Raw genomic sequence first — 11,438 nt, 5'->3', positions numbered from 1 at the left:
TTTGGTGGCACTCAGCACTTCTGTTAAAGAAAATCTTAAAAACGCAATCTCACATTCGGCAATTTAAGTGAATTTGTTAAAATTGACGAAATTACCTATATCTATGATATTTAAAGAAATTTTATGTTTTTTTTTTTATATAAAACCTACCCATACATTTTCTATCATTTAAGAAAATTACATATGTTTTTTTTTTCATTTTTAAAACCTACATAAATATTTTTAATATCTAATATCGTTTAAATAGTTGACAGTAACACATTAATATTGATAATTCTGATTAAAAAAGTTAAAATATATTTTTTATTTTCATAAATATGAAAATATTTAAAATTTTTAAACAAATTATTTATTTTTTCAAACTCATAAAATTTAAATGTTATTTTTTATGCAAAGGTAAGTTAATGTGCATCCGAAAATATACTATTGTAGAAAAAATAAGATTTTTTTAAACTTTTTTATATTATTTATCACTATCAAATAGTTAGATGACACTTAGAAATAAATTTTTAAAATTAAAAGAAAAATATATGTAATTTTCTTAAACATGAGAAATACATATATCATTATGTTAAGAGAAACATGTATATGTCTTTTAAAAAGAAAAGAGACATATATAATTTTGTTAAATGTTGAAAAAAATGTGTGTAATTTACTTTCCCCATTAACTATCCAGTTTAGTTTATCTTGCTTATAATGAAAACAAAATTCGGAATATTATTTAAAAAAAGAAAAGGCAATACGAACAAGGTGAGAAGAAGAAAGTATCCAACTTGGTAAATGCAAACATCGTGGAGGACACGTGGCAGCCGCTGATCCTGACGATACGTCACCCCACTCGCACCCCTTCACCCTTCTTAAAGACCTCCGACACCCACGGGTCATTTTAAAACGCCACTTCCTCACGCATTTCCTCGTTTTTTTCTTCCCTTTTCTCTTTCTCCGGCGACGATCTCAGATTCCGGCCACTCCTCTCGCCGGCGAGCCCTTACTCTTCCCTCCTCCGTCGAGCCCTCTCCGATTCGAATCGTTCCCAGCCTCGCACCACCATGAATCCCGAATAGTAAGTGCGAATTCTCCAAACTCCTTCGTTATGAAAAATAATCGTTTCGTGTGTTCGTTTATGAATCAACTCGCTTAGATCTGGTGTAGTCGCCGCGCGGTAGCGGTGAATTTTGTGTTTACAAAGTGCTGATTAGGTTTTGTGAAATCTGTTTTTAGTGGATCGTGCTTCTGGAAACTGCTTCACTGATTTAGATCTGTTTCTTTAGACGATAGATCCATTCGCGCGTGTGAAATTATGTTTTAGCTATTTAGGAAATGTTTGATTCTCTGATCCAGTTTGGATTTTTTTTTTTAAAAAACGTTTTATATTAATTATATATTTTTTTGTAATGATGAAATTACTGCTGAAAATCTACTATTTAGCAAAAGATATTAAGATACCCGCTTGATCATTAGTTAAAACATGTGAATTTTTCCAAGGACTAGGTGGTGATTGTGAGTTGTAAAATTCTTATAATTGATACCTTAGTCTCTCTTTTTTTATTGGGTAACGGTGATTAGCGATGTTTTATTGTAACTAAGGATTGCTATAGTTTTTTATTCTTCTGTAATGGAAAAGGGAGGTTGTTGAAGTTCTACAGATAGATCTATGAATGAATGTGATGGTTGAGCAACAAGTGGTCCTTCCTAAAATAAATTGATTTAAAATTTTAATGGCATTTTTGGCAGTTAATTCTTGCTGAGACGAAGTGGACCAAAGTTTTATAGAAAAAAAAAACACGACTTTTGCGTAAATTTAGAGGAGTTTTTCTGGATTTAGCCAAGTATTGTGTTGTACAAATCAAGAGACAAATATAAATATATAATAGTGAAGAATGTGTGGTCGGTGCATGATTATACGATTATCATTATAAGTGATGTCCTAGATGTGGCAGCCTGCATGCTACCTTTTAGACGATCATGTTTTGTTGTGGCACAAGTGCTCGTCTTATGTGTCATGTTGACGTATCCTTGGTAAAGGATAGAGTATAATAGACACTAGACAGTTCCTTACTAATTTCCCGTTTTTGATTGGAGCTTAACTATGTTTTTTGCAGCGATTATTTGTTCAAGCTTTTGCTGATTGGAGATTCTGGTGTAGGCAAGTCATGTCTTCTCCTGAGGTTTGCTGTAAGTTCTGAGTCTCTGTTTTCTTTCTTCTTTTTCTTCGTCTTCTTCCTTGTTTTTGCAATTAATTGAATACGAATTTGAAAATTCCCACTGTTCCATTTCCCTATATTTATAATTTATAAAAGTCCAAATGTATTGACATATTAGAGATGCAAGGTCTACATATATGGTGTGATTGGTAATCATTGATTTGTATGTTTAGAACTTTGGAGTCCTTTTTCAGATGCAGTATTGTGTGTTTGTGTTGGTGGAGGTTGCAATGCTAAACAAAAGTTTTTACTTTGAATTTGTTTTAAGAAGTGGAGGTTACACTTCTTGATATTTTATTTTGTTGTGAAACAGGATGATTCATACCTTGACAGCTATATCAGTACCATTGGAGTGGACTTTGTAAGCATTTGCATTCACCATTTAATCTAATTTCCATTTTATTTTCAGCACAAATATGTGACTAATTATTTACCATGCTCCTTTTATAGAAAATCCGCACTGTGGAGCAGGATGGGAAGACTATTAAACTTCAAATTGTAAGGCCATGATCTTTGACTTCTATAAATGTTAATTGTGTTGTGTTGTACTTGGACTCAAATTTGATTTTGGTTCTGATGTAAATGTTTATTGAGAATACATGCCAGTTTGTTTTCTACATCTAAAGTACATCCTTTTCAAATTGTCTCTAACTCTCCATTACTTGTATAAAGATTAATTTGAATGTGCCCAGAAAAAAAATGCTCAACCTGAAGTTTTCAATCACATACTCAAGAATGTCTCTTTTTATGTTTAACGTAATAATCATGTGGTTTGCCTTTCAAAAAAATAATCATGTGGTTTGTTAACTAAGAGGCTCAACCCATGAAAAAAATGGAAATGATTTGTTCCAACACCCTGTCCCAATTATCTGGGATTGTTGCTTTACTGTATTTGTAATTGTTGATAGATTTTTCTGCATTTTTTACCATATAGTGGGACACTGCGGGTCAGGAACGTTTCCGAACAATCACTAGCAGCTATTATCGTGGGGCTCATGGCATTATTGTGAGTCTTTTAAACTGGTCCTCCTTTTTGAGTTAATTTCCTTTGTGTTTCTGGAAGCAGTGGTGTAATCCTGTTGCCTTTTTTTTTTTGCAGGTTGTTTATGATGTCACTGACCAAGAGAGCTTTAATAATGTTAAGCAGTGGCTGAATGAAATTGACCGTTATGCAAGTGAAAATGTTAACAAGCTTCTAGTTGGAAACAAGTGCGATCTCACGGCAAATAAAGTTGTGTCCTATGAGACAGCAAAGGTGATTCTAAATTTTGTTGTTTTGTTCCCACTGACATCTGTTGATATCTTTCCTTTTGTCCTTTTGTCTAATGTTTTCAAGTTTTTGCTTTCTATTTTTTTTTTCCATCTTTTCAGGCTTTTGCAGATGAAATTGGAATTCCCTTCATGGAAACTAGTGCTAAAAATGCCACCAATGTTGAACAGGCTTTCATGGCCATGGCTGCTGAAATTAAAAACAGGTGCTGTATTTCTGTTTGCAAAATGTCCTTACCTTTGTCAATTAAGGACCATTGTTAGTTAAACATTTTGTTTGAATTTGTGGATTTCAATGAATTTTGTTTAGTTAAATATGCCTTAATGGATAACCGAGATGATTGATCTCTTTACTTGTAATTGTTGGTTCTTTTACACAGAATGGCAAGCCAGCCAGTGAACAATGCGAGGCCTCCAACAGTTCAAATTCGAGGACAGCCAGTGAACCAGAAGGCTGGTTGCTGCTCGACTTAGAGAGAGACGAAGTATTTGGGGTCTTAGAAGTTCATGTGTCTCAGTGGCATCTAAAACTAGCTTTTCACATTGCTTTCATATCAAGATTGTTCGTCATGATTTGTTCCTCTTATCGTTAAGCCGTTGTTAAAACTTCCATTATTTTCTATGTATTTGATTTTAAAAGAAAAAACATTTGTACAAAATTAGGAATATTGGTGAATAGCAGTATTTGCCTTGTTCTTTGTCCCTCGAACTTTCATCTCATTTCAACAGCTTCTACATCTATTCTATTGTTCTCGTGCCTCTCCGTAGGAGTAGAATCTTGTTCAATTGCACAAAACTCTTGTTGTAAGTCTATGAAATAAAAATAATAGGAAACTGAATTTTTTATTTATAAAAAAATTCACCAGTTACCGGCGTTTATCATTTCATTTTGTTCTTTTATCATTTTGTTAGTCTCACTCTATTTGAGTATATTTTTGGCTCTAGAAACCTGAGTTTTCTTTCTTTTGTTTTGTTTATTATATTTTTAGAATAAAATAAAATGTTAGATTAAAAAAATATACCATTATTTCAATAGATGATAGAACCAAGAGAATGAAATTATAAAAAATTATAGCATGCAGTCTCCTCCCTGGCAATAACAAACCACTTTCCAGGTCTTTTTTGCTGGATGTCGGTATATATATACTTCGTTGTCACTAACAGTTTCTATATCTGTAACATAGTGTCGTTGCATTGCATTTCATTTGAATAAGCAATTAGGTCAGACATTTTCGTGCACGTGATCTAACATTCAGGAAACACTACAACCATGTTTCTTGTCCCAATCAATGATTAGTTTTTATTTTATTCTGTTTTTTTTAATGCCACCAACTCAACGAGTGGTTGAAACCCCAACAATATGAGAACATGGACTACTCCAACTTCCCAGCTTTTGTCAGGTATATGATTAATCATGCTCCAATACGGATGTGATGAGCAGCAAGTGTCATCTACCAGGTTTACAGCGATTAATGAATCACACTCAATAATCACTTTATGTAGGGGTGCTCAAATAACTCATTTGAACTGAACTGAATTGGAATAAGTGTGATGCTAGAGCAATTAAGCGCACTTTTCTGAATCTCTAGCACAGTATGATGAAATCAAATCAACTTCAAGGTGAAGAGCATGCCAGCATTGCTCTTAGAATAAAATAGCATACCCTTCAATTCAATAGCAATAGCATTGTGCTGACCGCACATTATCAAGCTTACCAGTAATCCCTGCAGGAGCAGAACCCATCCTTGAAATATGATGAAACCTCGTGGTATCTCTAACTGTGATTTCTCTTCCTTCTATGGTTGAGATGTACTTGGTTGCAGAGTGGCAAACTCCACAAACTCTCAAGTTTTTGAACACCCTGATTGGAACCCCTAATGGTACCTTTAGAAGTCCAAATGCAATTGCCAACTTCTCACTATGCCATAAAAGAAGTTGTTCTTTCAGCTCCTCTCCCGCATCATGCAACACAAATTCAAGATCAGGAACATAACCAGCCAGCTTCATTTTCTTCTCCAAGTCTTTTAATTTACAATGTATAGAAAAGCCAATTTGGGGTGCAATGTGTTGCTTGATCTAAACTCATGCACCACACTGTTTATTTCAATCCAACTATATCCAGGTATCTTCACTACATTATTTTCTTTCATTGATCTTCGGATACTAGCTAGATGGTCATCTGTTTTGTGCTCTGCATAAACATTAGCCAATTGAACATATCCAGTTGCAATAGTTGGATCAAGCTCAAGCAGAAACTTGGCAGCAAACCCAGCCAACTGTAAGTTTTTATTGATCCTACAAGCACCTAAAAGTGTTCCATAAATGGCAGGATGGGGCTTAAAAGGCATACATTTGATAAAATCTACAGCCTCAGATAACTTTCCAGCTCGATCAAGAAGGTCAACCATCCATGCGTAGTGTTCTGGCTTAGTTTCAATTCCAAAATCTCTAACCATTGTGTTAGAATATTGGACCCCAAGATTCTGCACGGTTCAATACTGCAATAAAAGTAATTCAATCTGGTTTCATGCCTTGATTTTTCATCTCATCAAACAAACAAAGAGCTTTTTTACCAGCCCCGTGTTGAGCATACCCAGAAATCATTGCATTCCGGCACATAACATATTTCTGTGGAATCCGAACAATTAATTCCCAGGCATCCTTTAGATCCCCACACTTGGAATACATACTAACCAACGAAGTTCCTGCCATCCATCGTATCACTACTCAAAAGAGATTTACAAACTAACTGATGAACTTGCTTATCCAGATGCAATGCAGACAAATCACTACAACCCAACAAGACACTAGTCAAGCTCAAAGCATTAGGCTTAACCCCAGTTTCTGACATTGTCCTGAATAGCCTTAACCCATCCTCTGCCCTCCCATTCTCAACATACCCAGCAATGATAGAATTCCATGTCACCAATGTCCTCATTGACATTTGCTGGAACAATCTTTCTGCCAATTCTACCCTCCCAAACTTTATGCCCAGTAATCACACTCCTCACAGGCGCAGCATAAAAACACTCCAAGCAGAATCCAAATCCCCACAAGCCACATATCCAGACACAATGGCACTCCACGAGAAGCAGTTTTTCTCCGGCATTGCCGTGAACAACCTCCGAGTGTCGGCCATGAGTCCAACTTGCGCATAACCAGAAATCATGGTGTTCCACGAAGCAATATCCTTCATGGGCATGCTGTCAAAGAAGCCACGGGCATTATGGACACCAAAATGGTGCCAAAGGGTTTAGCTTCTTCCTCCTTACTAATCTTAAATAAAACATGAATAAAAAAATAAACAAATAAATAAGAAAGTAAAATAGGTAATTCCGTTGCCGGGACTTGAACCCGGGTCTTTCGGGTGAGAGCCGAATATCCTGACCAACTAGACTACAACGGATTTATGATTATAGAGTATAGGTAAAATATAATATTTAAAGTCTATTCTTTGTATGCGAATTAAAATATCCGTTGACTTTGTTTTAACTTTTAAGATAGGAATTAAAGAAAAGGCTTTTAAGATAGAAGGATGTTTAACGTGAATATAATTATCATTTTTATACATATAAAATTAAAGTTTAACCAATATATTTAAACAACTTAATTATAAAAAAAATCAGCTTTATTGGTTGCTTATATAATAAAGTAACACTAGAAAAAACTACAACCATAAACATAATCTCATTAAACATAATCTCATTCAACTTTGAGTGTTTTACCTTTATTGTTTTTTTTTTTATTTGTGCGCTGACCCCTTTCTCTCACTTCTCATTTCTTCTTCTTCTTCTCTTCTTCTTCTCTTCTTCTCTTTTTCCCTCTTGAACTAGAATGGTAGAAGACTTGTGTTTATTTAGGCAGAGAAGGTGGAAGAACACATTAGAGTTGCGATTTTTATCTCAAAAAATCCAAGAGTACAGGTTCGTAAACACAAAAGGTTAAATTTTTTTTGGTGTTCTGCCTTTATTTTGTTTTCTGACTTCTCACGATATAAAAGTTTACATTTTTTTGTGTTCCTCAGCCTTCTCCGATGTGCTCATTGCTTCCTACTTTGTGCTGTGCATGTTGCATTTTATGTTTTTAATATGATTCTCTTCTCATCTTCATTCTATTCTTTGGTCTGATTTTTTGTGGTTTGATTTTTGGGACAAACTATAGTAACAACAACGGTGCTGAAGGTCAGGACGGTGTTGAATAATAAAGGTGTCATTTTGAACTATTTTTCCCCTTTTTTGGGGCTGTTATTTGTCTCTATTTGCAAGGTTTTAATTTTGTTTGTTGTTATACATGTTTTCTTTTTAATAATATTTATTTTTTGTTACTGATTTTTCAACTGTGTTTTTTGTTCCTTTTTATTTTCCTGGGCTATCGAGGAAGAAGCATTCAGCAGGCAAGTTGTTTTTATTTGGAAGGTTTTAATTTTGTTTGTTGTTATGCATGTTTTTTTTTAATAATGGTTATTTTTTCTTACTGATTTTATAACTCTGTTTTTGATTTTTTTTTATTTTCTCGGGCTATCGACGAAAAAGCATCATGCAAGCAAGTTTTTTTCCCTTTTGTTGTTATGCATGTTTGTTTTGGTACTATTTGTCTCTATTTGCAATGTTTTAATTTTGTTTGTTGTTATGCATGTTTCCTTCTTAATAATAGTTACTTTTTGTTACTGATTTTTACAACTCTGTTTTTTGTTCCTTTTTATTTTCCCGGACTATCGTGAAGAAGCATCCACCAAGCAACTTTTTTCCCTTTTGTTGTTATGCATGTTTGTTTCATTACTATTTGTTTCTATTTGCAAGGTTTTAATTTTTTTTTTTTGTTATGCATGTTTTTATCTTAATAATAGTTATTTTTTCTTATTGATTTTTCAACTTTATTTTTGCTCCCTTTCTCCAAATTTCTTAGATTTTTTTCTATCTAATTACCTTGGACCCATTGATTGCAGAAGGATATTCATAGGGGGTTTAGCGAGAGAAATGACTATTGGTGAGTGTTTTCTATTTGTATTGCGTTGGTTTGTTTTCTTTCCGGGTTTACCAATGAGCATTCATGTAATCAACTATTTTTTAAAAATAATTTTGTGTAGCGCAATTCATCAAACACTTAGAAATCGTGGAAAAGACAGTTCAGGTTACCGTGGATTATTGTTTCAAAATGTTAAATTTTTCCAAAAAAAATTTCTCAAAACCTTTTATTTTCAATTGTTAAAAATTAAGCCCATTGCAATGTGTCCACATGTTGATAGGTTTGGCATTTGGATAGGAGGGAACCACACGTATATTGGTTTAAGGTGGAGTTTCTTCTGTAGTGGCAACATATGAAGGGTTGGAAACTTCCATTAGCTGGAAATCGAAAATGCAAGAGTATTTTAAGATTTACCGCATCAAACTTTAGGTATCAATGACATTGGTTACCACTCTCTTCTAATATATTGTCTTTAAAATACAGGACAAAGAAAATGTTTCCAGGCCTTGAAGGTTTTCCCAATCATACTGAAAATGCTACTGATGTACAGGATGGGATGGATAGGCTATCAAAATTACTTGACGGCATAAGTTCTGTGCACAATGAAGCGGTTTTTATAGGATATTTATTAATAACCATAATAATTGATGACCCAGTTTCATTGGAAACAAGATTGAATGTTGTTGTGAATCATTATTCGCTGTTTCAGGTTCCTATATCTATAAACTATAGACTGCTTGATGATCAAAGAGAGGGAGTGAGGTTTTGACATGGTTTTCTCAACAACGATCATGGAGGCATACTTGGAGATGACATGTGAGTTGCAAATTGTATCCGCCTTCTCTTTTTGGTCCTTCTTGGCTTGCGACATCTTTCAATCTTCTGCAATTTATATTTATTTTGGGTACTCCCCTAAAGCGTGCAGCAAGGGGCATGCATTTTAAGTTACATTTCTTTCCTTTAAATGCCATATCAAGCTACTCATAAATCGTTTTGCCATGTGCATTTTTGTTTGTTTGCCTTTGTTGAAGCACTATCTAATTTTGTCTCTTTTCAGCATTTAATAATTAGGCTCTTTTTGTTCTCTTAGTCAAAAGTTGAGAAACAAAGTGAACAATTAGTTAACAAAAGAAAATAGAAATGCAGCAAGGATGCCTCATACATATGCATATAAGATTTTCTGCAACTTCAAAGGACATGGCTTTTTTTGGGGTAAACAAGTTTGTGCATTCCGTTAGTTCTCTTCTAAGGTTTAAAAGCCACAATTCATTCGTTCTCTTATGACAATTTTCCTATTTATTGTAGAAAGAATAACCTAACATTGAGTCATGCCTAATTTAAGAGGAAAAAGTATATAATCTTATATTTAAGATTTTATATTAGAAAACCTTTTTTCTTTGGTACTTGAGATTCAACATTTTTACCCCTAAAGTTTCAATTTTTTTGCAACAAGCAAAAAAAGAAAACTGAAATAAATTTATGGGTACTTGAGATTCAACATTTTTACCCTTAAATCTCAATTTTTTTAAAGCAAGAGTAGTGCTGTTGTCATGTATGCGTTCTTACATGCATGTTAGCTTTTCATTTTGTTTGTGTTGGACGAGGTTTGGCTTCTCTTCTGTTGCTGTTTTCATGCATCCTTTCTTACATGCATGTTAGCTTATCGTTTTTCTCTGTTCATGGTACTTTTGTTGTTCTGTTTTTTAATGGTAACTTTGTTGTTGTATTTTCTTTTATCTTTGTTCAGTGGGGCAAAAAAAAGAAGTTTAGAACAAACACATGTCTTCTTTGCACTTTTTCTTATTTTTTGTTATTTTTTTGTTTTGATTAATTATTATTATTTGTCTTTCTTCTTTGCGATTCCGATTCTTTGCTTTGGCTTTCTTCTGCATCATTTTTGTGTAACCTAACAATATTATTTTTATTGAATTAATGAGAAGGTGTGGGGGTTCGATGTAATTTGGTTACGTGAAAAGTGTTGTTTACATGTTTTGTTGCTAAGAACAGTTTAATTGTAGAGAGGGAGCAACCATACCTCGAGAAGGTTTAGAAGGGTGCAAGCGAAACACAGAGCAATGAACAATATCAATGATTATGCAGAATCCCTCTTTCAGGTTCATGATGCATTTTCTCTATTATTATTATTATTATTATTATTATTATTTGTCTTTCTTCTCTGTGATTCCGCTTCTTTACTGTGGCTTTCTTCTGCATCATTTTTGTCTCAAACGTTTGTGGTGGAACACATTTTTTAGTAACAGGATTACTGATATTGGTTGTGATATGTGTAATGTTCTTGAAAAATGATCATTTTTGTCTTTAGGGCTCGAGTTTTATGGATAAGTTTTGTGAATATGAATAACTTTTTACTATTTTGTGTGTTGCTGTTAACTTTGAGAATGTATATTAATTTTGAATGATTAGTATATTTACATGGTATAAGGATAAACTGCTTGCTTCAATTTATTTATTATTTAGGGCCTTTTTCTTTTTTGAGAATGCTTCTATGTTTTGTCCACTTATACATTGTTTATTTTTTAATGAGTTTCCCTTTATGTTTCTATGATTCCATTGTGATGAGTGGGGAATTGTTGCAGATGTGCTCAGAAAATGGTGCGGGGCCAGAAAGAGATAAGCTTGATTTTGAGTTTTTGGGGGAACAAAACAGGAGAACCTTATTTGATTCAGACTAATGTATACAAGAATGGAACTCGTGGGCGTAAGATGAGGCACATGCTTTGGTTTGACCCCATAGAGGACTACCACACCTATTCCATTCAACAAGAATTAGAATGAGATCATGTTAAAGAGGCATTTGCTTAGTTGATTCTAACTAATTAATTGCTATATAATTTTAATTTTTGGAGTTATTTGCTGCTAGCTAGGGGACTTATTAGGGAATCGGACGCAGGCCCGTCGGTATAAGATAGGCGAGCGTGAGCTGCCGTCTGGAAAAAAAAACGTGAAAGACAAACCCTCTTTTTTTCTTTTTTTCTTTTT

At 33.9% G+C, this 11,438-nt stretch overlaps 1 protein-coding gene, 1 long non-coding RNA gene, 1 other non-coding gene and 1 pseudogene across 4 annotated transcripts; 2 read left to right on the top strand and 2 right to left on the bottom strand.

The window, feature by feature from the left end:
• The first annotated feature begins 873 nt into the window (after nt 1-873).
• Nucleotides 874-4,112, top strand: LOC100783333 (GTP-binding protein YPTM2-like). 2 transcript variants are annotated; one of them, NM_001254569.1, is made up of 8 exons: nt 918-1,063; nt 2,103-2,175; nt 2,518-2,565; nt 2,655-2,702; nt 3,139-3,210; nt 3,304-3,459; nt 3,576-3,679; nt 3,854-3,979. In NM_001254569.1, the coding sequence occupies exons 1-8, from the start codon at nt 1,050-1,052 to the stop codon at nt 3,945-3,947; spliced, it is 609 nt and encodes a 202-aa protein (NP_001241498.1). In that variant the 5' UTR covers nt 918-1,049; the 3' UTR covers nt 3,948-3,979. The 2 variants fall into 2 exon arrangements, with proteins under 2 accessions (XP_040871128.1, NP_001241498.1); XM_041015194.1 differs by having other exon boundaries at nt 874-1,063; nt 3,304-3,679; nt 3,854-4,112.
• A 1,072-nt stretch (nt 4,113-5,184) lies between these two features.
• On the bottom strand, nt 5,185-6,717 carry LOC100784414 (pentatricopeptide repeat-containing protein At4g16835, mitochondrial-like; annotated as a pseudogene).
• Nucleotides 6,718-6,806: 89 nt separating this feature from the next.
• Nucleotides 6,807-6,879, bottom strand: TRNAE-CUC (transfer RNA glutamic acid (anticodon CUC)). Its single transcript has one exon. It is a non-coding gene; the product is annotated as a tRNA-Glu (tRNA).
• Nucleotides 6,880-8,807: 1,928 nt separating this feature from the next.
• LOC102661709 (uncharacterized) lies at nt 8,808-11,096 on the top strand. The gene is made up of 4 exons (XR_001388268.3): nt 8,808-8,867; nt 9,148-9,254; nt 10,457-10,552; nt 11,036-11,096. It is a non-coding gene; the product is annotated as an uncharacterized lncRNA (long non-coding RNA).
• The last annotated feature ends 342 nt before the right edge of the window (nt 11,097-11,438 follow it).

Source organism: Glycine max, chromosome 5 (genome assembly GCF_000004515.6).
Source record: "Glycine max cultivar Williams 82 chromosome 5, Glycine_max_v4.0, whole genome shotgun sequence".
Taxonomy (NCBI): Eukaryota; Viridiplantae; Streptophyta; class Magnoliopsida; order Fabales; family Fabaceae; genus Glycine; species Glycine max.
This window is presented reverse-complemented; position numbering and strand designations above follow the sequence as displayed.

Coding starts and splice junctions, on each gene's coding strand:
- LOC100783333 (XM_041015194.1), top strand. Junction 2,176..2,517: donor GTCTTCTCCTGAGGTTTGCT/GTAAGTTCTGAG, acceptor GTTGTGAAACAG/GATGATTCATACCTTGACAG. Junction 3,680..3,853: donor GCTGCTGAAATTAAAAACAG/GTGCTGTATTTC, acceptor TCTTTTACACAG/AATGGCAAGCCAGCCAGTGA.